The sequence below is a fragment of the Cuculus canorus genome, chromosome 10 (assembly GCF_017976375.1).
Source record: "Cuculus canorus isolate bCucCan1 chromosome 10, bCucCan1.pri, whole genome shotgun sequence".
In the NCBI taxonomy this organism is placed as follows: Eukaryota; Metazoa; Chordata; class Aves; order Cuculiformes; family Cuculidae; genus Cuculus; species Cuculus canorus.
The window spans coordinates 240,157-266,210 of record NC_071410.1 but is presented as its reverse complement, the minus strand read 5'-3'; the positions used below and the strand labels follow the sequence as shown (position 1 = coordinate 266,210).

At 48.0% G+C, this 26,054-nt stretch overlaps 1 protein-coding gene across 3 annotated transcripts; it reads left to right on the top strand.

The window, feature by feature from the left end:
• The first annotated feature begins 993 nt into the window (after window positions 1-993).
• Window positions 994-22,878, top strand: VSIG4 (V-set and immunoglobulin domain containing 4). Of its 3 annotated transcripts, none has more exons than XM_054075904.1 (9): window positions 994-1,809; window positions 2,757-3,113; window positions 3,612-3,887; window positions 4,822-4,890; window positions 5,411-5,479; window positions 5,703-5,816; window positions 7,053-7,074; window positions 7,538-7,903; window positions 8,023-8,146. In XM_054075904.1, the coding sequence occupies exons 1-8, from the start codon at window positions 1,755-1,757 to the stop codon at window positions 7,539-7,541; spliced, it is 966 nt and encodes a 321-aa protein (XP_053931879.1). In that variant the 5' UTR covers window positions 994-1,754; the 3' UTR covers window positions 7,542-7,903; window positions 8,023-8,146. The 3 variants fall into 3 exon arrangements, with proteins under 3 accessions (XP_053931879.1, XP_053931876.1, XP_053931877.1); XM_054075901.1 differs by lacking the exon at window positions 7,538-7,903 and adding an exon at window positions 17,264-17,400 and having other exon boundaries at window positions 1,489-1,809; window positions 8,023-14,677; XM_054075902.1 differs by lacking the exons at window positions 994-1,809; window positions 2,757-3,113; window positions 3,612-3,887; ... (4 more) ...; window positions 7,538-7,903; window positions 8,023-8,146 and adding exons at window positions 8,219-14,677; window positions 17,264-17,620; window positions 18,211-18,486; ... (1 more) ...; window positions 19,292-19,313; window positions 20,132-22,878.
• Window positions 22,879-26,054: the final 3,176 nt, after the last annotated feature.

Below are 26,054 nucleotides of genomic sequence, written 5' to 3'. Positions count from 1 at the left end.
AACCAAATAAAGGCATGAAAATTGTGTGTATTAAAATCACCAGCTTTGGGGAAGTAGAGATCAGAATGTCATAACCTGAAAAGAACCAAATTCAGACTCATGCCAAGAATGTTGTCAGAGCAAGATTAATAACAAGTACTGAAAACATTTTTCTTTTATATGGACATATGCTTTTAAACATCGTTCTTTGGCAGAACGAACTACCAGTTGCTCTAAGGTAGGAACAGATGTAGAAGCAAACAATCACAATGAAAGCAAAGACCTCAAAACAAAAGGAACAAGCTAATATCAGAGCTCGAAGGGTTGCATACACAAATCTGGTTTTAATGTTAAATTACATGGTGACCTACGAACAGCAACAGAGGTGGAGCTGCCTTTCAGCCACATATAAGCCTGTAAGAGACATTTCCCCCAACCCTTTGCTGCTGCTGCAGGCTCCAGTGTCCTGTACTGCGCATTCAGAGAGGCGAAGGCGGCCCTGATATTGTGGGAGGACGGCTGCACTTCAGAGCGTGGGCCAGGAGTTTGTTGGCTGTGTTTAATTATTTTGGTTACTTGCATTTTGAGGACTGGATGCTGAATTTGGATGTAACTATAGCAAAGAGCTCATATTGCTTTAGCTGAATCCAGTAAACATGCAGGAGAGATCATTGTCGTCAGAGTGTAAGAAAAATCAAAAGCTGCTGAAAACAGAAAAAGGCACGTAAAGGAAGTGTTTCAGTAGAGAACAGATGCTTCTCCTAGACAGGTCTAGTGTTCAATTGCTTAATAATATAGATTAGCTATAATTACTATTGCTTTCAATTACCAATAACATGTCTCATTACAATTAAGAAGTTACAATTTTGTAGTCTCAAAGATTTTATACTTTGATAAGTTCCTTTCTTTCTCTCTGGGCATATAATTGCTTTCCTGTTTCTGAGATAGCTTACAGGGAAAGGAAGGTGCATGTGAGCCTAATCCACAGTTTTAATTGAATGCAATTAATCAATTCAATCAAACAGCTAAATTGCTACACGGGAAAGAAGGCTCAGTCTATGAGATAGAGTGGGGTGGGCAGGTGGGCAAATAAGGTGCCTGCAGCTCTCGGAAAGTACTTGTTTCAGGTTTGTATGCCTAAACTCTCTGTCTCTTAAGTGGGATATAATAGTATGAAATATAATGGAATATTTCACTGGGTGGGGATGTACAGTGCTCATCTGTTGCATGCTGGTAATATAAAGATTTAGAGTGTTTTTATGAATCTGAATTTGCACCAGAGTGGTGAGTTCCATCGAAAAGCTGGTAAGAAAATGAATGGCAAGGACCTTGGCAGTTCAGCTCCTTAAGGGTGCTCTCTCCGACTGTCTTGTGTGTAACACGCCTGGTATAATTTACTGTTCAGAAAGCAAGGCAAGGAGGAAGAGAAGAAATAATAGGTGTTCAGGAATAAAAATTAAAAAGAAAACTTTTTTTTTAAGTTAAATTAAGAAATAGAAGGGGGACAAAGCCTATTGAGCGGGAAACATGAAGTAGTAGAAGTAACTCTTAAACTTTCATCTCTTCATCTCCCTTAGGACAGTACTCTGTCCACACCTCTGAATCATCACTGAGATGATTTTTTTTCTGAAAAAGAGGAAGGAAAAACTATCAGCCACTGCCCTGGGTTCTCAATGACAAAATGTGCAAATGAAGATTAATGTTCCTGATTTCTCCTTGGACTTGGAGAGTGCAGGTCTGCTGTGCTCGAGGGAGAAGCTGCAGCTCTAGGAAGGATGAGAATGCTGGTGAGAGCAGCCATGCTTATGAGTCCTCTTCTCTTCTGCCATGGTGAGTACAGGCACAGGTCTCCTGCGTGGGGCAATGTCTTCCCTGGCACCGGTGCCTCTGTGCATGCTCGGACAAGGGCAATTCTGTTCTGGGAACAGCAACATAGTAAAGAGGCCCGCGGCTTTGCATGCATGGCTTGGCATGCGGCTGTTGCAAATCCAGTGGTTGCAGGGTGCAACGGTTCGTGAAGGCTAGGGAAGTGCTGCCCACACATGTAGAGGACAAAGATCCCATGGACACCAGCTCAGCACAAATGGTCTGGGTAGTTCTTGTGTTCCCAGTAAAGGAGGGGTTGGAAACCAGGAGAAAATGGTAAGGAGGCATCTGTGGAAGCATAGGTTCAGCCCCAGAGTGACAGAAATGTACTGGGACCAAGGCAACAGACCTCACTTTTACAGGAAAACTTAAAGAGTTTTAGAATTCTTGGATCTGTTATTGAAGTTGCTTAAATTCAGGTTAGTCTCAAAAAGCAGTGCCTTTCAGAAGCGCAAACATGGAGTGAAGCATGAGAACTGTGGTTTGCTGCTAAGGCACCATGCTTTCCAGGAAAGCGCCTGGAGCAATGTCAGGTGGCAGGGGCAGATGCCAGCTGTGACTGGGGTGCTGTGCAGCCTGGCCTTCTACAAAATCCTTCCCTTGGGTTCAACACCTGCCAATTCTGATCCTGTGCTTAGCCTGGTGTTCGCTTGCTTTCAGCCCAAGAGCCCAGCCGCTCGCGTGGCACAGGCGTTGGCCCCAGCAATCCGCCATCTCCCACCTGTCTCTTCATGCCATTCTGGTTTTTGTCCATCCCTGGACAGACCATCCCTCATTATCCATACCGACTGCCTGTGCTTTTGGTTTGGTGGGTTACACTTGCTGATGCTTCCAGGCATCATCACCCAGGTGCTGCCTTCACTGAGGTTATATGGTTTGTTACCAGATTTTCTTCTCTGTTCCTCCTGCAGCTTTTCTGGATCTGAACGGCCTCACTGACATTGAAGGCATATGGAAGGGATCCACCACTCTGCCATGTGCCTATGTGCCTGAGCAGGACTTTGAGCAGCAAATGCTCATGTGGGCAGTGGAACATGACAAGAGCTCTGCCACCGTCTTCCGGAGGGATGACTCTGGAGACCATATTCTCCTGTCCAAGTACAGGGACAGGGTCAGTGTTCTGAAGGACACCCCAGGGAATGTGTCTCTCCAGATCCTGAACCTGGAGATGTCTGATAGGGGAACCTACACTTGCCAGGTCACCTGGAGAATGAGCAACAACAGCCTGATAGCAAGAGAGATCACCACTAAGCTGGAGGTTGTTAAAGGTAAACCCTAGAGGGAAACTCTGCCTGAGTGGAGGGGTGGGCTTGGGAAGGCTTTTAGGAATCAAATGCACCAGGCAGGCAGTGACCACGTGTTTCCAATGCAGGAGTGTTTTGCTGAGCAGAGCCAGGCTCTGCAAGAAGCAGTAAATAGGTCATGGAGAGGAATTCTGCAACATCTCACCCTGTGGTTCAGGGGCCGGGAAGGGCTTGTGACCTCTCTCTTGTCCCTAGTTCTACCTGTGTCTGAGAGCCCAGTGTTCCTGAGGGACACCAGAGGGGAAGTTCCTAGGATGTTGCATTGTTTTGCTTTGCTTGGACCAAACTTAGTTGTTCATTGGCCTGATCTCCGTTTGCTGGGCAGTGATTTTTACAGGAACAGAGATGGCAGCAACCCAGCAGAGCTGGTACAGATACTGCTGAGCCAGGCTGGACCTGCGCAGGGAGGCGAGCAGCGTCAGAGGCTCCCGCCTGACCCAGCCCGTCTGCTTTGCTTTCCAGTGCCAGCGACAAAGCCCATCGTGCGGGCGGGCGAGCCGGGGCTGTCGGTGCCGGCGGGATCCAGCGCCAGCCTGACCTGCGAGGCCAGCGGGTCGCCCCCGCTCCGCTACCGCTGGTTCCGCGGCACCCCGGGCACGGCGCCCCGGCTCCTGCGCAGTGAGTCCGAGCTGGCGTGGGGCAGCCTGCGGCCCTCCGACGCCGGGACGTACTTCTGCGAGGCCGAGGGCAGGGTCGGGGCTGCGCAGCGCAGCGACGCTGTCGAGCTGGTGGTGACGGGTGAGTCTGGGGCAGCAGATAGATGGAAATATCTGGAGTCCTTCTGTACTGGGAGGGAACAACGCTCCCTGAAAGAACAAAACACAAGAAGCACTCTGAAGCACTTCTCCTCACTGGCCCTGTCCTGCCATCTTTTTCCGTTTCCTGCATTCAGCTCCCCTCCTCTGCCTCAGAAGAACTGCTCTTCTCTGATGCAAAACAGTTTGGTGTTTAACACGTGCAGTTATTCCTCTTTAGCTTCTTCTGAACTCCTTGTTGGCTGCCTAGTGCTGCCCATTCCTTTTATCAAGTTCAGTCAAGGCATTGGGACCTTGTCTGGCATATGAGGAGCACAAGTCGTTCCTCAGTAGGACTGGCCTTTGCTCCTTGTGATTGTCCGCATGTTTCTGGAAATGCCACGCTTCACACACTTACTGAGCTCTGATGTACCCGGGCTCTGCAGAGTGGTAGGTGACATATGCCCTGGAGAATTGCTGCTTTCCTTGGCTGGTAACTTGGTATGCAGAGCCAGGAAGGCTGTGGTCGTGGAGCCAAGAACAGACACCACATGGTGGCCTTTGAAAGAGGCAAAGCCTGCTGAGGTCCTGGTGGAACAAAGGTTATGGCAGAAAAGGCGTGGTGTTTTTTACAGCAGTTGTTCTAAAAGCATACAGCAAAGGAAGAGGAATTACTGATGACCACAGCTTCGGGACATGGTTTAGTGGGCATGTTGGTGTTGTATTGATAGTTGGACTTGATATTTTTTTTTCCCAACCTTAATGATTCTACGATTCTATTCTATGGCTGTTAATGCTGCTAACACGCTGACCCCCATGGGCTCCTAGGATGGTGACTGCTTCCCTGTGGTCTCATCCCACCAATGAAGCAGTTCTGTACTGCAGCAGCATCACAAACATGGTCAAGGTCCTACGTGATTCTCTCGTTCACCTTGCAGATCCATTCATGACAACAGCAGCCTTGCCAAGGGATGTGGGAATCATGTGGAGAGAGCACCCAACCACAGGTGAGGGTACCGGCAGCTACAGCCAACAGCGAGGACAAGGAGGGGAGACTCTTTGACATCAGCACTGGATTTTGTGGCTGGGTAGCAGAGTCTTGATAATAGCGTATTTTAGTCCCTACACCTAAGCTCTTATTCCAGGAGGTAAAATGTCCTCCTTCCCTCAATCTCCAGCATGCTGAGGGCTTTTAGCTTGCTCTCAGGGGAGTTGAGTCTCTCTGTGAGAAACTCCGTCTGTGTCTTGGGGGTGCTAGAAATACCATTTCCTAACCTGCAGACTACATAGGATGTTCTGTGCTCTGTAGAGTATGTATACTCTACATAATATCTACTGTTTGTGTATATATACTCTATTGTGTGTACATATATATAGACCACTCATTTCTAGAGTTTGCCTATTATCACTGCCTTGAGGGTGATGGGGACACCCTGTTTTGATTCTACAGCCGTAATCCTGGACTTCCTGGTGTTACAATGAGGAAATGCCCTGCGAGCCTTTCAGAAAGCCTTGTTTGTTTTGTAGATCTGCCCACTACAGCAGTGACTCCTGAGACTCATGTGGGATATCCAGAAAGGAATTATACAACCCATGGTAAGTGGAGAGCGAAACTGAGCCAAGAACGAGATTAGAGACCCAAACTGGCTGCTCGTCAGTCAGTACATTCAGCCTCAAAATTAGTGTGGTGCCTTTTGGCTGCAAGTTGTGTTCATTGTTGTTTCCAAAGGACCTGCATGACTCATGGTGACTCTTTAAAAGAGTCTGGCTGAACCTTTCCATGACTCTGTGACCCAGGAGGGCTTCTGTCTTTTTCTAGATTTCCAGAGGACTCACCTGTCCCTGTACCTGGTCATTGTGATTGCTGTGGTTTGCAGTGCTGTGGTTTTCCTTGTCATCTTTCTTATCATTTGCATTAGAAAGCCCAAAGAAGGTGAGTAGAATATCCTGAGAAACTTGAATGTGTCGTGTCCACCCAGCTTGGTTTTACCCTTGACGGCTTTTCATCTGGGGCTGGTATGGTGCTCGCAGCCACCAGTAGCAGCTTGGACACCTGCGTTATACTGGCAGTCAATTGAAACGTGCATGGACCAAAGTAGGTGGAAGACAAAAGGAGGCTGAGAAGCAGCCACAGCAGCTGGGGACGGCTACCAGGCACTGGCCAGGGGGGAGGCCAGTGTGCAGCCATCTCCCCGCTGCTCGCCCAGCCCAGCCCTGCTCCTCCACCACGGGAAGGGCTGGCACGCAGGTGAATGGCCCCTACAGGTACCCATCCCGGTGCTGGTCCTGGTTGTCTCTGTCTCTGGCCACCCTGCAGTGCTCAGCTTTTCTGCCATGCTGGCCTCTGATCCACCACGGTTACTCGCTTTCAAGCTTACCTGCTCAACCAAGTGTGTTGATCAGAGCTTTTAAGGCATCTGGTAGCAAGTTAATCTTGTCCTGCTGCTTTAAAATACCTGTTAGCACCAGCTGCAGTTTAACATCTCCCTTAGCCCATGCAGGAAAAGAGGCCTCCAGTGGTTCTCCCTAATTTAGGAGGGATTCATTTCCTTTCCTGTCTTCAGATGTGGGATTTATTTACTGAATGCTTCTACCCTTTCTGCACCAACAGTGGGAAACTCCTGACCAAAAGCTTTTTCAGAGTCGCCTTTCTCCCTAACAGCGCTTAGCTGTACAGAGAACTCGCTGGGACTTTGGTTTGGGGTTTTTAATAGTTTTCTCTCTGTCCCTTTGTTTCTTTAATCACCTTTCTACAACTCTGTGCTACTAATTAATAACAATCATTATCAAATACTACTTTTGCTTTTTTTTTAAAAAAAAAAAAAATAAAGGATTCCAGAATAACCTCTTTCTAAGTTGCCCTTGATTGACCTTCTAACAAAAAGGAAAACTGTGGGAACTGGGAACTTCTAGTTTCCAAACTCAACCCTACCTTTGACCTTGGGCCAGTTAGTCTGACCCAGCCATAGCACAGCTGGGATATAGGTTACTTTCGTTTTTATTGGACTGAATCCTGGGAATGGGAGTCATCACCGACCTAACCAGGTCTTTAAGGTTCCCCGTTCTATTCTGTCATTTTCACATACCGAGAAGAGACATAGTAGAAATTTATTTTTTTGAGAATATAAATGCTGATTTTTGACATGCATTTCTGATTATTCTTTTCCAGCTCAAGTCTATGAAGTAAAATTGTGAGTACACCCTTTTATAGAACTTACTGATGAGTCTTCGGGGACTGTGTCAGAGCAGAGAAAATAATGCTACTTAGCTTCAGCAGTGATCTATTGAAGATCATTGCCAAGGATAAATTGCCAGTGTTCTTTCAAATGCAAAGAACAAGAATTCCCCTTCTGGAGATCTGAGGCTCCTGATGCACAGTTTACACTCTGATTTATACTTGACAAATCCTTGGCTGAACTGGCCCCTTTTAGTCATACCTGTAGCAGGAAGTTTTAGCTGTTTCTAAATTCAGATTTCAGCATCCTGATCTACTGGTTAACTAGGCGAGCCATGCTTAAAAGGTTATTAATCCAGTCAAAACATCCAAGGAGAACCACTTCTCTAGATATAAAATGTGCGTGGCTGAGTAACATGGTAGAACGTGCCAGTGGTATTTGCCCAGGTGTGGTTTATAATGCTACATGTTCATCGCAGCTGAACCCTGAGAAACTGAACAGTGTGGTGGCATTTCTCCTCCAAGGATTTACCCTCATTTTAAAGATACTGGCTATCACAGGCCACATGGTAGATATGGGCTGCATTCAATTCACCATTTACCACTCCTCCACTAGTTTTTTTTAATGCGTATATATGTGTGTCTATATATATTTAGACTGCCAAGAGCAGTTGTCTGGTTGTGCCATTTCAGGAAATGGTGGTAATCCTTGTGTTGCTTGCCTGCCTTTTGCTGCCTCCAAAACTCTCCTGGACTGGAGGCAGTGCTGCTGTAATGTCCAAGGTTTTCCTGCCACCTGGAAGCAAAGGATAAGATTCTCTCCTTCAGAGAACAGTCTTAATCCGGTGGGCCAGCTTTATATGGGTTTGAATCGAATCATAACCTTGCTCAACATTGTGGTGATTGGGAGGTGCTCTGTCTACTCTGGTTGTAACTCCTCTTTTGTATTGTATTTTGATTTCAGCCACAACTCGAGAACAGCAGAGACTTCAAGATGTGAAAGTATGGGTCATTATGAGGAACCCATCTCCTTTACTGAAAACAACTATGTGACAGAGCCCATGAAAAATGAAAGGTCTGACAAAACAAATATGAAGAAGAATGAATATGACTGTGTTGGAAACACCCAGGAATCTGAATACGAAGTAGGAGACACTGTATGAGAATCAGCAGCGCTCTACAGCCCTGAAGAATACCTTCATCCAGGCAAAATTTATCTTCAATTCATCTTTGCCTCTGAAAAAATAGGTTAGATAAGCAGGTTTTGCTCCTTCACAATTTGTGGAGGCTTAATCTCTGCAGTGAAAACACAAACCTCTTTAGGAACCTCAGTTACAAACTCTGTGTAGATTTGATTTCTCCCTGCTTGGTTCCCTTTCACCACCTCTTGAGACAAAAGCCCTTCAAAAGCCTGGGGTCTGTGGATCCCAGGCCACTGAACTAAGCTTACTGCTTTATATGAGCAGAAGGATCTGTGTTCTTTCTTAATCAATCTTTGTGTAGTGGGGGTAGAACCAGCACCAAGGGCTGCTCAACATCCCCATCACCCTTGGGTAAGAGTGGAAGGAGCCTGCCCTGGGAATCAGCATTTCTGCCTGAAATGCTGCAGAGGTGGTAGAATGACCTTTCAATGCAAGACAGCCCTTCAAGAAATGCTGAAAGATGGACTGAAGCCAGGATAAACCCTAGAACCTCACCCTGCCAGAAGCAGCAGTATGAAAGGAAGATAGCACAATGGGCACATGTGACTGTACTCAGCGTGCCTTCTGGCAGCACTCCAAAAAAAAAAAAAAAAAAAAAAAAGGCAGGCAGACCTTCTGCAGGTCTGGAGCTGGATAGCTTGGGCAACTCTGATGCTGTCACATGGCACGTTCTTTGAGAGTTCACCTTCTCTAGTCTCTCTTGATTGTTTAATCTTTGAAAGAAATTAGATACATTGCTGTGTTTGTGGAGAGGATTGCTTGCAAATTCCTGTGTTTTGATATGAATATTTTTGCACAACCAACTAATCTTTTAAAATGCTAGCGAGCACTCACAATGACAGCTCCTCAGCCTGTTCTCATTGAGTGCTTTCCTCCTAGCTTCAGAAGGTCTGAGGGGCAAGAAGGGAGCTGAAAAGTTTTATTCCTAATTTCCACTATCACGAGCAAACCTATAACGTGGACAATGCAGAGTTACAGAAGAACCTTTCCATAATCAATGATAGAGCAGTACCATGTCTGATTAAAGACAATGTGATCAGAACAAAAGAAATTATCTGAGAGGCAAGGGGGTATCGGTGGCACAGATGCAGGATTTGCTATTTTCACTTAGGGATCTGTGTCTGCAGTTCTGGACAAGCATCAACTCGAAATTCACCAGCACTCAAAAAGAGTATTAGCAGCTGTTAGGAAAGGCATTACAATGGAACAGGAAACACGATTGTGACACTGTTAAAACCCATGGAACGCTTCCACCTTGTGTAACTGTGCAGGTATCTCATCTTGAAAGAGTTCAACAGAGTTAGAAAAGTTACTGAGAGCAATAATAGAGGATGATCAGTGGTGTAAAACCACTTCTGTGAAAATGCATTATATATTCTCAGCTTGGAAAAAAAGAGAAGGAGGCAAAAGGAGCAAAGTGTACTCATCAGGACTGGCGTGGAGAAGGCTAACAGAGTATGTCTGTTTACAGTGTCTTCAAAGATAAAAGGAAGCAGACATTAGCTAAAATTATCTGGTAGCACTTTTAAAGGGAGAGGGAAAGTACTTCTACGCAATATAGAAATGAGGGTGGAATGCCATGCTGCCCAGATAGCGCCATGAAAACCTGAAGGGGTACAATGAGAAACTAGAGGAATGAGTGATATCAAAGTTCATCAAAACTCACAACGTGCCAGGCAGGCTTTACAGGTTCCTATCAGTTCCAATCAGACCTTATGCTTTCTCCTTGGGTTTTCTGTACCATAAGCTTATTTCTCTTTGTTAAGAATTCTCTTAAAAATCAAGGGCTGGGAAACCTTGATTTCAAAATGGAAAGGGAACAGAGAGTATCTTTTGGTGGTGGTGGTACCTTGGAAAAAAATGTCAACATGTACACACAGCTTATTGCAAACATGGGGCAGCAAATGCAAATCATTAAACTTCAGCACTGTAACGTTAGCACATTTTGTTACACTTCTCTTTGCTTTGCCTATAAAGGGATGTGCACATGAGGGTCTGTGTGTGCCAGGGATTACATTCCTAGGAGCATATTGGGTGTCTCTACTGGAAAGCAACAGCGTTGTGAATCTGTGGAGTTAGGAATAGGTTTGGGATGCGGTGTCAGGGGATGTGTAGGCTGTAGTCAGACACAGCTTAGGGAACAGGAGATGCAAGGGTTGCGGCTGGCCCAGTTTGAGATCCAGACCTAATGAAATGAGAGGTTTAGGATGTGAAAGAAAACGAGCTCTATTATGAAGAGTGCAAAAAGCCAGTGCATTCTGATAGCCTTTCTTCCTAAGTGGAAAGTGAGTAGAGTTGTCACTGAAAGGATTTTCTGGAGAACAACAGAAACATCATGACTGGGCAGCACGTTAATGCGATGACAAATCGATGGTGTTGAAATTTTCTGGGAAACTGTCGTGTTTTCTTAATCTCTCAAGCCTAAATGAGATTGCATATTCTGGAGCCCTGCGTTAATGTTCTCATTATTTGAAAAGAGGGGTTGAAAAAAAAAGTCAGTGTGTGCACATGCGTGTGTTTTGTAGGGAGGGTGTGGGAAAGGAACGTCACTGTTACTGGAAAACAGCCCACCCATCCAAGCTCCATCCCAGACACAAAGTGATTGCAGTGGGAATACGAGGCCTTAGCACCACATGGAGTGACTGGAAAGCTGAGGTACTCCAAAGTCAAGAGGCTGAGTAGATGTCTGAGCAAAGAGGGGCACACGACATGTGCTGCTCAGAGAATGAGGAGAAAGGTGCTTGTCCTTTCCATAAGTCGGATGATGGGTATGGCTGTCTATGGAGGTAGCTTGCTTTCCCATCTCCGTTTGCCCTTGTTTCTAAAGAGAAGCTGTGGATTGTGCACTAGGTGGTGAAAGGTCCCTTATGGTTCTGGGGAAGTTGAGGTGTCACCAGGCGGGCAGAGACAGCCCTGTGTCAGGAAGCGTGCTGGACTGGCGAGGTGCGGTAACACTCGATATGGTCAGAGCACCTCAAATGTGACTCCAGCCACCCTGACAGGGACCTGGCTCTGGTTCTCCCTAAAGACTTGCACTGCTGTTCATCTGAGGCAGCAGGATGTGGTGGGATCGGCAACCGGCCCAAGAAGAGAGCAGTAAGGTAAGGTAAAGATGTGGAGACAAAGGGCTATCCAAGGAAGGGCAGGCAGGTCACAATGCAGCCTGAGCACACCAGGCACTCTCGCTGTCTACACTCGATGGATTACAGCCATCAAGTACCCCCCAGCTGTGCCGCAAAATCGGAAAACAATTGAATTCTGTTTGCACTGCAAAGCATAGGCAAGGTAGCCATACAAAGATGGATTAATAGCAGTTCTATACTAGCTGGACAGCCATCACCAGGAGCTGATGATGTGGAATAAAACCTTTTAAGGCAAGCAGGAAAAGGCAAGCTCAGGAAACTGAAAAGAAACCATGGGAAGTTCATTTTCAGAAGATCACTTGTGCATCACCTTTCTGTTATACCTGCCTTGAAGGACAATGCTCATTTACACTAAGTGTCTGTTTCTTTAGATTGGAACAAAGGTTATGTTTTCATACCTGTTTGTACAATTGTCTGGTGTATACGGGAGAACTGTGGTGCACGTGACCGTAGAGGCTCATAGAATTTGCTTCTCTGGGGGATCTCAAAAGTGCTTAGTCAGATCTGTGAGCCAGTTATGGCTGGAATAAATAACAATATCTCAAGTCTTGCAGTAAAAATTGCCTTTCTCTGAGTGCAGATCAAAAAAAAAAAACCACATTGCAAAATAACATTCTTCTTTTATCTACTTTTTGGTTGTTTGTTCAGAGCTTGTTACTGAATTTTACCCCTTGCAGGCTAAAAATCTTCACCATCAGGAAAACCATAGCAAATTTCTGTAGCCTCTGGCAGACTATGTCAAAGCATGAGGTCCAGGATCTGCAGAGTAGGGTCTGAGGGCCCATCTGCAATCATTTTCAGGGAAACGAGGACTTTAGTGTGCCACCTCTAGTTAGCCTGAGATGTAGTAGCAGAAATCGCATCACAAAGAGTCATATGGGTCATTTTACCTGAGCTGTAACACTTGAAGAAATGACACTTAAAGCATGTCATGTTCAGGAAGGTGGGTGCCTGTGGGGAACAGGTGCAGGATGCCTTACCCAGGCACTGCAAGAGAGAAAGCAACAGATTTAATCCAAAGCAGAGACACTGAAATAAATGCAATTCTTTAGCAAAAGTGTCTGAGATATTAAAGTCTTTTTCTTCATGTGTTCAGAGGCAAAATTACAAAAAGACTCTCTTATAAGAAAGAAATGGGCTGGCTGTGTGCTCAGGGAGGAGAAAACCAGCACCTACATCTCTGTCCCAGGGAGAGAAAGATGTCATTTACATCACATTTGAGGAACTACAATTATTCATGTCTGTTTTAGCTAAATAGTCATTTTTTTTTATCCTGTATAATTACAGCTTCAGGAAGTCTTGCATGTCCGGCTCAGAAACTGGTTAAATCAGCAGTTTTAGCTTGGGTTTTCAGCTTGCCCCAGGGCACGTTCCCTAAAATCTAGTCTCTTTAAAGTCTTTTACATAGGTGATAGTCTGCTGGGACAAGCTTCTAGTCATGGGTCAGGATGTGCAAAAGGTTGGGATAAATCATCTCTCTGAAAATGGACTCACATTCATTCTCTGTGACATTGCTTGAATTTCAACAAGCGCTCATGTGTTTGCTTGCTTTTAGGCGGGACTCAAACATAGCTAACGGCTTCTTGGTGCCCATGTGGTCAGGTGGGGTACAGGCAGCATGATCCAGTACCACACCAATAACTTCAGCAACGAAGTCAAGAAGAAAAGGCAGCAAAAATCAAGTTTCTGCCACACAAGCAAGGATGCGCTCTGCAGGAACTGGTAGTGCTGCTGCCTCCATTGGCTTCCTTGCCAGGATGACAGCTGGTGGTAGCTCTTAGCTTGGAACCTCGTATGAACTTGTTGCACCAATGTCAAAAGTTGCTTTAGTGAATGTTTAAAAGTTTCTAACAGAATTTCTTAGGTCAGTAGATCTGCTCTTATTCGTGTTTCTTTTCTTCTGTAATTCTTTCTGATTTTGGTAATAATTAGCATATGCACATTAATTCTGTGTATGATAATTTTGGACGCCCTTTTAAGCGTGCCCCTACAAAGCATACCCAGAATGTCTCCTGGGTTCAAATCCCTCTGCTTCAGTCACAAGTCACCTTAGAAAGCACCACGTATGTTTGCAGAGCATGGAATGTGATGACTTTTGCCTGTTGCAGCAGCAACGTGTACCCAGGTTGTCCGTGATGCTGTGAAAATGAGAGCACTAGGTGGGGACTACCTGATCACCAGTAGTTGGTAAAAGCTTCTATAACTTCAAATGCAGCTGACTGCAGCTCGTTAACCTTTCCTCTCCCCATATGCCTTCTCCACAGCCCTGGGAGGTGTCACTGCAGCTGCACTGCAAGAGGGCAGGTGGTAGAGATTGGAGCTTTTGCAGGGAAATTCCTGTCAGCAGAATGTTGGTTTTTCAATATCTCTTCTCTGTGCATTTTCTGCTAAAACAGGAATTTACCCAAAATGGTAAAAGTGGCATCCTAGGTTTTCTGGTGTGAAAGGCTCAGACTGGCACAGAAGCGACGGCTGGTTGTCTCCCTGACTCACATCACAGACTGATCGACTGATCAGGTGGTGAATGGGGCTCCCCTCAGAGTCCGTTGCTGCAGAAGCTCGTGCATGTGTCTGGCAGAAGAGCTGAGAACCCGCAGCAGGAGAAGACACCAAGGCAACAGAACTGTGCATAAACATGTTGGTCTCTGCCTTGCTCTCCTGCATGGCGTTAGGTGAGTGCACTCAGACCTGCACTTTTCCATTTCTGGATGTCCAGTTTTGAGCTCTCATGGTACGATGGCAAGAGACACCGAGCAATACCGTCACACACAAGTCAGAGGCAACAGAATTCATGCTTCACAAGTTTGCTTTCCCTTGCTATCAAGTGCTTGACTGTGTAGTCATCATAAAGCTCTTTCACTGTGAAGAGAACGCAAATGCGGAAGAAAAGAAAGGGAAGATGAAAGCAAAAAGAAGGACATAAATATGAAAAATTATAAAGAAGAGTACTAGTCTGAAAAGTCAAGAGAATGGTAAGAGAATTGTGTGGGGACAGTGGAATATGAAATGGAACTGGAAAGATTCTTCTAGTCTTTGTCCATCCTTTACCCTTCACCTATGTCAGCAATGAAATGGACGCGTGATATTTCAGAAAGAGGATCCTAGATGACAAAGGACAGAAGAAAGGGAAGTGTTCTTCACTTGCATTCTGGTCCCAGGAGTGTGGGGTGTCTCTCACAAAGTACAGGAAAAGGAGGTCAGACCTGCATTTCTCCAGGAATGGGAGAAATTGTGTGGATCGTGCTGTTTGTGATGGTTTTCGTCAGCTGCAGTGGTGAGTAAATGCTTCCAAGTATAAGAGCAAGTATCATAGTACTAAGAGGGTAGGGAAAATATTTGGAATTACAATATCTTAATTTTTTTTTAAATTGTGTAGAAAGTTTTTATTTGCCTACACAACGAACAGATCCTGAACATTCCCAGGAGTCTCATTTAGTATCAGATAAAAAAAAGTGCCTTTAAGGGTGGGCAGTGTTGGGCAAAAGTCCAGCTTCCATGGCCCAAAGCAAGAATAAAACAAATTGTTCAGGACCCTTGGAGAGGGCCTGCTCTGGTGTTAGCTTCCAAAACAGCCACTGTGAAGCTGGACTGTGCATTCTTCTAGAATTGAAGAGAGCAGAACCATGTTCTGCCAGCACAGTCATGGGCAGAAGAGGAGCTGTAATTGTGAGACCAGGAGCTTGCACACACACGCTTCCCCTTGGTCTCTCCTGTCTGCAGACTCTAGGTGCAGTAGGAGAGGTGATACTAGAATCTTTGCTTTGAGTCCTGTGTCTATGAAGCATGTGTACCACTCCCGGGGCACACAGACACTGACACCAGCAGAGGAAAGGTTTGGGAAACAGAAGAAAGGTGCTTTAACAAGTTGTATACAGAGTATGGGATTGCTCCTGACAGTTAGGAAAATAGGTTGAAACATGTTCCCTGTTTCATCACTAGAAAAACAGCTTTGCAGATTTCTGGAATCTGCCTCTCGAGCGATGTAATGTGAGTTACTGCAGCTGAACGTTACCAGTGCCTTTCTGGGGAGGAAAGGAAAGAGGAGTGGTACAAGGGGGCATGGGCAGATGTGAGACAAGTCCAGCTAAATTCAGGTCATTTGCCATGTACAACTGGCACTTCCCAGAGGAGCTGTGCTCTGGTGGGCAAACAGCTGGAGAGACTGAGAGAATGAGCCAGATACCACAAAATCCTCTCCCTCTTCTCCTGTGCCCACCTGAGCACTTGGCAGGGCGCTTATCTGATTGAAGCAGGTATGATCCAAGAAAGCTGAGTCAGATCTGAAATTCTCTAAGTCTAAAGGAAAAAGGTTGGGTTTGGTTCCAGGCCCAGTACTTCACAGCAGATCTCTAAAGGCTCCTGCCTGCATGGCACTTCCATGCCATCAGGACGGCTAGTGCTATCAGGATAGGAAGGAAGACGCTTATTATAAAATGGGACAGAATAGAAGAGTTCATTTTTTTCCCCCCATTATCATAGAATCATAGAATGGTTTGGGTTGGAAGAGACTTTAAAGATCATGCATTGTAGAAAATGCAAATCCGTCTGATCAGTCTTCTAATCTCTAACACAGCCTTTCAGATTTTTTTGGCCGGTCCAGCTCAACTTCCCTCCAGTGGGAGAATTCCCGTTGTTTGTCTGAAAGACTTCATCCCAGCTTCAGCGTCACTGGGAGGAAATCCTTCTTTTAAAATGCTCTCTGAAGGATTTCTATTTTGCTGAATTTCTCCCATTCCTTCCAGTCAGCTCTCCTCTGGAGTCATCCCTGCTTCTGTTGAAACTAGTCATATACAGAGTGCTGCTGCTTCACAGGGAACTGGGGGATGCTGGCAGCTATTTCGTGGCACACAGCAATGCAAAACAATGCAGCGGTAGAGATATTTAAACAAAATCATGCCCAGATATGCACTGGATAGCAAACGTACTTGAACTTGAGGACACCAAATGCTTTGAGGGTATTTCTGAGCAGTTTTATAAATAGCTTCCACTCTTCTTAGTTTTTCGCAGTGAAAAGGTGAAGAGAAAACCTTTAAAAACTGATACATCAAGGCATTCGATTTGACCAGGATGTGGGATTTGAAGAATGGAGCTGTGCCTGCCCCTCATGGAACCAAAGCTCCATGTCAGAAAACAGCTTTGGCTCTGCTCAGCCCTAGCTGTCCCTTCAGCTGTCCCCGTGGACACAAATCCATGCCTCTCCCCAGCCGGCACCTCCTGTCAGCTCTGGGACAGGCTGCCACACAGAGCAGTGCTTCTCATGGCGCAGCCATACTGTGGGGTCCTGGGAGCACCAGGGAAGATGCATAAAAAATAGAGACATGAATGAATGCAAACAAGCATCTTTAATCACAGTGAAGCGGTAAAAAACTCACTTTGCTCATCCTTCCTCCTGTATAGAGGGTAGAAGCCAGCTCTGCAAGTGGTGTTGTCCAAGCATCCCATGTCAGCGGGGGAAAGCCATTGCTGCCTGATTCATCATGTGCAAGTGGAAGCAGAAAGACAGGCAGCAGAAGTAGGGTGTAAAGTCTGGGGCTAGAGAGCAGAATAAGAGATGCTCCTGAAGGTCTTGAGATGTGATGCTGCCAGCAGGAGCAAGACTTGTGCCTCTCTGTGCCGAGAAGGAATTGAGAACTGGCAAGTGTCCAGACAGAAACAATAAAAATAGCCATGAGGTCACAGCAACTTCCCTGTGCTCAGATAGCTGGGGACAGGCTCTGGTTTGGCTGGCTTGCGGTCTACAGCAAGCCTAAGATGTGGCCACATGCTGGCTTCCACTGCTTGGTGATTCCCATCTATCCTAAAGACGTTCTACTCTTTTGCTGCATTCTTATTTCTTCCCTTTAACTGTCGTTCCCTGCAGCCCTCCTGGACCTGTCTGGTGTTCACTGGGTCAATGCCACGTGGATGGGATCCACCACTATACCGTGCACCTACACACTCTCAGAAGGCTTTACCCTGCAAACGCTCAGCTGGAGCATAGAGCGAGACTATAGCATCTCTACCATATTTCGGAGGGATGATTCTGGTGACCACATCTTGTTGTCTCGGTTCCGAGGCCGGGTCAGCATCCCAAAGCACAGCCCAGGGAATGCCTCACTCCTCATTGAGAACCTTGAAATCCCTGACAGCGGACACTACACCTGCCAAGTCATCTGGAGGTCTGAAAACAAAAGCTTGATAACAAAGGAGGTGACCACTACAGTTAAAGTTGTCAAAGGTGAATCTAGCAATAAAGCCCCGCTCTGGTACAGCCAGTCTAATCCACAGGGCACACAGATGAGGCAGCACCTGGTGGGAACAGCCTTCCACACCATGGTGTCTATCTACACTCAGGCTGAGTGTTGGGGTATCTTGATGGGAAGAGTCTCTCCTCCTTCCATGCTAGGCTACCCCTCCTTCTTCACTCCTGGAGATATGGAGACAGACTGGGAAAAGGGGATGGGTTAGCATTCACCCCAGTTTGGATCTACCAGCGTCTGCTTGGCCCCACGCTGCTTCAGCCAACATCCAGACCTGGCCGGGGTTCTGTGTGGGCATCCCTGTGCTTCCTGGAGCGAGGGGGGAGCAACGGGTGTTGGGCCAGCCTCACCTACCCTCTCCCCTTCCTGAGCATCCTCGGCGTGTGGGAAGGAGCTGCCCGTCTGCCGCGGGCCTCGGCAGAGCAGGGCTTGTGTCACACGCGCTGGCAGAGCCGGAGCAGCCCCGGCCTCGGGCACGGCTGAGCCAGGCCGGACCCGCGCGGGGAGGCGAGCGGCGAGCAGCGTCAGAGGCTCCCGCCTGACCCAGCCCGTCCGCTTTGCTTTCCAGTGCCAGCGACAAAGCCCATCGTGCGGGCGGGCGAGCCGGGGCTGTCGGTGCCGGCGGGATCCAGCGCCAGCCTGACCTGCGAGGCCAGCGGGTCGCCCCCGCTCCGCTACCGCTGGTTCCGCGGCACCCCGGGCACGGCGCCCCGGCTCCTGCGCAGCGAGTCCGAGCTGGCGTGGGGCAGCCTGCGGCCCTCCGACGCCGGGACGTACTTCTGCGAGGCCGAGGGCAGGGTCGGGGCTGCGCAGCGCAGCGACGCCGTCGAGCTGGTGGTGACGGGTGAGTGTGGGGCCGAGGGAGCCCGCCCCGCGCCCCGGAGGGAGCGGAGCCCGGCCCGCGGGGATGCGCTCCGGCGGCGGGGAACGCGCGGCAGGGAGCGGCCTCGCGAGGCGCCGGGGCGTGTTCGGATTGGGACACCGGGAGAGGCTTCGCCGAGGGCTCCGTTCTCCGGCGGCGGCTGCACGGGGCGGCCCCGGCCCGGGCGCTGCTCGGGGTGGTTCTGCGGCGGCGGGCGCGGAGGTCTTTCCCGACCCAGTGGGTTGTGGCTCTGTGAGCGGTGCCGGACACCGCCTCGGGGGGGTCGGGGCGGTGGGGGCCCCCTCGCCGCTATTCACGCCTGGCCCCGCAGGTGCCGCCCCCGCCGTGCCGACCCCCGTGCCCTACGCGCTGAGCGCCGCGCTGGGCGCCGCCGCCCTCGGAGCGATCCTGGCCGCGCGGCTGCGGCGGCGCCGCTCGGGTGAGTGGGGCACCAGGGCTGCTCACACCGTCCCCGTTGTCCCCACCATCCCTATCATCCCTGCCATCCCAGTCATCCCCACAATCCCTATCATCCCCGCCATCGCCATCATCCCCACAATCTCTGTCATCCCCTTCGTCCCCACCATGCCGGTCGTCTCCACCATTACCATCATCACGACCATCCCCACCATCCTCCAGCCCCTGCCCCAAGCCCAGCTGCAGCTGGACCCTCGAGACAGGGTGGCAGGGTTATTCCAGAGGGTGGGAATGCCTGGGAGTAGCTCTTTTTTTTCCTTAGGCACACAAACCATACTGATGCCTGTCTTCGATTCCTCTTTTTCCCCAGAGCCTCTCTATGAAGTCGCTTTGTGAGTACCACTTCCCAGCGTGGCGGATCAGGAGGCCACTCAGGAGGCCGCAGGCATTGCCCATGTCTGTCCCCAGGATGGCCCCCTGCTCAGCGAAACCCACAGCTTATTTGGCTGGCAGAGATCTGCCTCCTGGGCAGCCCGTCCTGTGGCACTGTCAGGACATTGGCATTTCACTGTGGGAGCAGCCAGTCTGTTCTGTTACATGGAGAGTGAGGAAAAGGCAGGCTGGGTCCTTGCAGATGGCAGGGGGTAACTATTCCCTGCAATAAATTCTCAGCATCATTTCACAAAGCAAAAGATGTGAATCCTTAGCTTTTCCCTTGAGATCAGTTCCTTCTATACATGCCTTTCTCTCTAAGAAACATGTCCCAGTGCTTATCCCAGTACTCCTTTATGCATTTCTTATTTGCTTACAATTATACTAACCTACCTGGTGCCCTGTCCTAGTCCCAGCCTCTCCTCCCTTCATGCTGCAGTTGTGTGCAGACCCACCTGCAGCCTCGTACCCTGCCGTTCTCATTACTGCTGGAATGCGCTTTCTAAGGGCAGGCAGTCAGCTGGTGCCTCTCCTGAGGATAACAGGGTAACACCATGGCAATTTACGGTACAAGTGTGAGTTGTTCTTTGCCTCTTTTTGTGTGTGTCATCCTCCTAACCTGACTTTCTTGTGTCCCTCAGAGCCCCCCAGCCTGCGCTAGGTTAATATAAATTCTGCTGTTGTATAGATTATGTGGTGGATCTTGTCTTCCACAAAGATGTAAATCTACTGGCTTCTGATGTAGTCATCCTTCTCAGTGATGTCTCTGTCATTTCAGCCGCAGCAGCGCAGATGTCACAGGATTGGGAACCGATGAGGAAGCCCCCGTGAAGTGCCTACACAAGGAGACAAATGTGAAGTCTGAAACATCCAATGACACATTCACCATGAAAGACAGCAGCCATGGCAGCATAAGTGTTGGGAAAAAACATGAGTATGAGAACCTGATGAGTGCAATGGAGTTAGAGTATGAAATGGAAAAGCCTGAGTAGCATACCAGCTTTTCCACAAGTGGCCATGCAGGGCTGTGGATATGGAGTGGTGAACTTTACCAAAGGAAACTCTTCTTCCTGTCTGCCTTCTACTCTGATACCTACGCCAGTCTCATTGCTTTCCTTGACCCAGGGGAATGCATGGCCTTCGTGGGCTTTGGCAATGGGGCCCTGCCTGCGGGTTCATGAAACCTCAGCCCAGCGGTTGTCTGTGTGCTTCTATAGAGCTGGTAATTCGTGAGCAGCCTGAAGTGCCCAAGTGAGGGAGAGAGGATCTGGAGGAGTGGCAACACAAATGCTTTTCACCTGCAACCCAGAGTGTAGCAGGGCACAATGCTGCTGGCCAATGACACCGGCAAGGGGCACTTAAGATGCACATTCCCGTGGTAGGACGTTCCAGATGGCGAGGAGCAAGTGCTTGTACTGGAAATGGCTGATACAGCTCAACCAAAACTGTCTGTACATCCTGCTTGTCCTTGAGTCTTTTTTGGTAAATGGTTAAGGGGGCTGATGCCCCAGAAAGTAATTTTTGCTGTCAGACTGGAGCTCATTTATAGAGGAAGAGGGAATGTACCTGCAGGTGATGAGCCTCCTTACTGCCACCTTCTGTTTTTCTCCCGGAAAAGCAGAATTGGTGTTGGAAATGCTTGCTTTTCACTTTTGCAAGGGCCTGGGGCCAGAGGTGTAATGAGACAGAGAAATTTGTGGCATTTGGAATAATGATTAAGGGACCTCCCTGGGCGCCACAGACCAACACTGATTTTTTTCTGTGAGACACGAGTCATTCTGTCTGATTGCAACAGGGATGTTAATGCTGACCCACATTAGGGGGATGCTGAGAGTGCTCATGTTGGTAAAATGCCTTTAAAAGTGCTTGATTAGCAAAACATATTTTCTCTCCCAGGGCAAATACAAAAGGCTCCAAAGGATTTTGTTGCATATCAATTCCAACTTCCTTGGTAGTTCACTATCTAGTGTTGTCATTTTTCTGTTACTTGCAAATTATGCTTGACCTGAAGTCTTCCATCTTAACTCCACAGAACTGGCAGGAGCACAGTTGTGGCCATGGTTTGGCTTGGAAGTTTTGCTTAGGTTTCCCTTTTAAAGAGGAGAGGACAGGAGGGTGCATCAGTTCAGCCCCCTCACCAGACTCCTTGCGTGACTGCACCTCACCACAGCCCCCAAAGCTTGTTGTCAGCTGGGCTGTGCGCTTAGCATCTTTGACTGCAGTGCATTTCCTGCACCCCTGCTCTGTTACCCAACAGTCTGCTTGACTTCCTCCTTGTTAATTTTTTCCATTTCACGTGGTAGGGCGTTGAGTGCTCTGCCCTCCGTGTCTGTCGGAGAGCTCAAGGCAGCGTCAGTCTGTCCTACAGACTTGGTGAGGAGGGGAGATGCCATCTGGCTTTGTCAAGGCAAAGGTGCAGGGAGAGTTATCAGCTTTTATTAAATCAGTCAGCGCAGTTAGGGAAGCATGGGGCCACACAAACCCACCCTGGCAGCACTGCCTTGGACGCACATGGCTTTCATCTTTTGACCATAGAGCTTCCTTTCCCAGATCAGCAGCCCATAGCAGGTTCACGCAACTTTTCATGGCCTGAGCACTAGGAAGAGCAGCCGCACTGTTTCCTTTAGTGCTCTGAATTACAAGTGACACCTCTTCTTCAGGGCATGGGATGATTATCAGGCAGCATCAGAGAGAAAAATCTCCTGCCTGGATGATGAAGGTCTTGGGAACACAGCAATGAACACGCAGGAGCAGCTGTGCTGCAGCACCAGGCAGCCCTGCCTGCCCTTGCAGGGGCTATGGCAGCACCAGGCAGAGCCCAGGCTCTCAGAGCCAGCCTAGACGGAGAGGAGGGGAGCTGTGCCTGTCCAAGGGCAAGAGCACAGGGACTGCTAGAAATGTGTGTGAGGCCTCTCAGATGAGGGAATCCACCCCACAGAGTCACGTTTCTGCTGTTGCTGGTGCACACAGTCCCATCTTGGGGACACTAGGCTGTACAGCAGGTACTGCTGTTGGCAGGCTCAGGATGTACCCAAAAGAGAAACACACAGCAGAGAGCTGTGGCCATGCTCACACAGCACAGAAGCGTGTGATGTGGGGCCAATGCTACTTGGGAAGGGAACTGAAAAATTCTCAGCTTCCCTATCCTGAAAGGGTTTGGCTTGTTCAGCCCGAAGAAGGCTCCAGGTGGACCTTACAGCAGCCTTCCAGTACTGAGAGGGGCACCAGGAATCCAGGGAGGGGCTCTTGATGGGAAAATGCAGGGATAGGACAAGGGGGAACATTTTTAAGCTGAAAGAGGGGAGATTTAGATGAGATCTTAGGGAGAAACATTTTCCTATGAGGGTGGGGGGGGTACCAGTGAAGGTTGCCCAGAAAAGTCAAGGCTGCCCCATCCCTGGAGGTGTTCAAGGCCAGGTTGGATGGGGCTTTGAGCAACCTGATCCTCTGCAAGTGCTTGGAACTGGATGGCCTTTAAAGTCCCTTCCAATCCAAACTATTTCATGATTACATGAACCTCATCTCAGCAGATTCGCTATGCACTCTTCCCCCCACCCCCCCACCCCCACCCCCCGACCACGTGCCGTTCTTATTCATTTTCAAGTAGCCTCATGTTTTATGCAAGACTTCCTGCTATTATAAGCTCCCAGCTCCAAGTTCCCTTACTGATTATGTGAAACCATGATTTCTCCAACTTTTGATCCCTCCCAGCAGTGCTCTGCTGCAACGAGGTCCAGGCAGCTTCTGCAGAAAACCTGAAGCTGGGGAGAAGCTGCAGAGGAAGAAGGCACTGGAAGTTAAGCCGGGAGTAGCAAATGCCCCAGCTGGAGCAGAGCTGTGTACCTGATGCTGTCACTGCCTGGGTCATGAGCAACAGAAAAGTGCAAACACAAAACACCTCCTCAGTGCCCTTGCAGCAAGTGTGTGATTATTTTTTATTTATGTTTTTGGCATGTTTGGAAGGAAAACCTGTTGGAAACAGAACAGTTTTGTTATAAAAGCCACAGAGGACTTTACTATATTCTATCACCATCAAACAAGGGAACTTCTTTCTTGTTGCTGGTCACTCACCCAGGGACATGACTCATCTGCTCAGCCCAGAAGGGAAACTACAGCTTCCGCTCCAAAGCTACTCTGCCCTCCAAAACCCGCACTATTTCTAGTGGCCAGCATGATGTCATGAGACTTGCAGCTCCCCTTGCTTCAGAGCAATTGCACTTCATGTACAACAGAGGGGACCTGTTGGGGTTTACACTTGTCAGATTTGCTCTGGCCTTCAGAACCCTCTGACCCTGCTGTTCCCAACAGGGAGAAGGGAAAGGCAGTCTCAGAAATTCATCCCACCATAATTTAGTATTTGTTCTTGTAAGGGAGGAAGAGGTTTACATTACTCCCCTTCCCCCCAGCCCTCTGTGAAGGAACTGGGGGCTGGGACAGGGCCTGTTTAAAAAGCTGAGGGGCAAACTACTGTAAGTAAAACAGAAATGCATGAGAAACCACTGATAAGGAACACAGAAGAACACTTGGCCAGCTGTGGTGCAGCAGAGTTTAGGTCTGTTGAAACCTACCTCGAGGTCTGTGGTGGCAGAAAGGGTAGAGGTTGACACAGCTGCCTGCTGCATTGAAGATCCACTGGGGAAAAAAACAACCCCTGCAATAACAGACTTTGTTCTCTTTTGAAACTGGCCTCAGTGATAAAGATCAGGGTGATGTCTGTGAGTCATGAGGAGGTGCCTGAGAGACCACGAGAGCCTGAGTCATAAGGAGCAGGACTCAGTTTGTCCAGGAGTGCACAATGAGCCCTACTGGCAGGACCAATTCAAAAAGCAGAACATAATTTTCTTCGTCAGTGACATGTTCATGAGTCCCAGCTCTGGGCAAACTCAAACTTCTTCAAAAGATCTAGCAAGAAATAGTTGCAATGAAAAACACAAAAGCTTAGAATTAAAGTTGATCATTGCAAAATGTGCAGCTGGTGCTGTCCTAAAACAGCTCAATAGGTTCCTGGGATCTTTTCTTGATTTCCAGGTTTTCAGTGTTAAATGCTTTCAGAGGTCGGGTTGTCAAACTAGCTTGGGCACTCCCTGCTGTCACCTCCTACCCAGAGAGCAGTCAAGCTGCAGATCTGATACCCCACAAGTGCCTTATTAAAATGCTTACCAATCACTAGATGTTCGTGCAGGGCGACTTAGAGGGAATTACTTTAACTACATAGCAGAAAGGCAATAGGCAACCTTGCTGCAAGTGCTGACTAGAAATAACCATCCAAGACCAAGGAGTCCTTCTCAAATAACAGGGCTTCAAGAAGCGATGGATTGCATGGCCTGGTTTAAGAACAGGTTGAGCAAACATGCATTTTCTACTGGATAATGGGATAGAAGGAAGTTAATCAGCAGCCTCATTAGTTTGTACTATAAACTTCAAATAAAAAAAAAGATTCCTGCATGTCCAAAGAAAAGATTATGGATAATGCTGACCTTACCCATGATGTTGGGATTATAGTCACCAGAATCCTAGTTAATAAACCTGCTCAGTTAATGAACAGCTTGCTAGTTAATGCTGTGGAAGGGAACAGCATTGTTTTTAGCTGCAAAGAATAAAGAGCCAGGGCCCAGCTCTCTGTCTTCAAAGTGCAGAGGCACTGCACCAGCACCGCTTCCATACAGCTTCTATACAGCGAGTACCACCCCAACAGGCGCTTCCAAAACTGGTGTGGAAGGAAACCAAACAATACAGGATCAGAGCCAAGCATTCAGTAATAATGGGATAGGGTGTCCAGTACCTGGCTGGGTGTCTGGAGGTGAGCAGAACCCAGATGGAAAGGCTCCCACATGAGAGGGAGGAAGGAGCCAGTGCTCTCGGAGTGCTGTCACGCTGCTTGGCAAGTGCCTCACTTGGGGTATTTGACAAACTGACACTCTGCACACTGAGTGTCGGACTCAGCTTGTCAAATACACGCAGTGCTGCACTGCGGCTCTCAGTGGCCATCGCAGAGATTGTTGCTGGAGTCCCATCCTGGGAAAATGAAGAAGGAAAGGAAGGCTTAAGCTGCTTTTCCCAATTAGCAAAAAACCATCGTTTCCCTCCCATATTTCCCCGCCAGTGCTTTTATTTGGGTGAGAGAAACACGCAAGCAGACACTGCGTTCTGCTGAGGAAAATATAATCCAGCCTTTAAGGGTGAACACAACACACACACATGCTATTCCTTTGCACAAGGAATAGGGAAACAGTTGGTTTTCAGCATGCACATTAAATGCATTTAAAAGAAAATGAAATAACAAAGCATACACAAAAGAAGATATTGCCAAGTATTACTGTATGCTGTGTCCTTCTTGGATATTGACCATTCACAATTGGAGTCTAAAACCAGATTTGAACTTCTGATAGTGTGCAACAGTCCTGGAAAATTCATCATAGCCCCTAACTGCACCGTTCTGCATGACACTATGGTAATGTCATTTCTATTCTGTGCAGGCCAAGCCCAGGCACAACCCAGGTTTAAGCGCAATGCTTTTAGCTTCCTTCCCATTCTCCTGATTGTAACTACACATGACCAGCAGCAGCAGATTCTGAGAAAGCAGCTGCACTGTTTTTAGTGTCAAAATGAAAACCTAAAATGGATACTTTAATCATATTTTGGAAGGCAGACCAATTAAAGGAAAAGTAGAGTTTAGCTGAGGTGTATTAACAGCATCCTCC

What these genes read in the sequence shown, in the direction of transcription:
- VSIG4 (XM_054075901.1), top strand. Translation starts at nt 1,755, where the DNA reads ATGAGAATGCTGGTGAGAGCAGCCATGCTTATGAGTCCTCTTCTCTTC. An exon ending in TGTCGAGCTGGTGGTGACGG is followed by an intron (nt 3,888 to 4,821) that starts GTGAGTCTGGGG and finishes TTCACCTTGCAG; the next exon opens with ATCCATTCATGACAACAGCA. An exon ending in CAAGTCTATGAAGTAAAATT is followed by an intron (nt 7,075 to 8,022) that starts GTGAGTACACCC and finishes TTTTGATTTCAG; the next exon opens with CCACAACTCGAGAACAGCAG.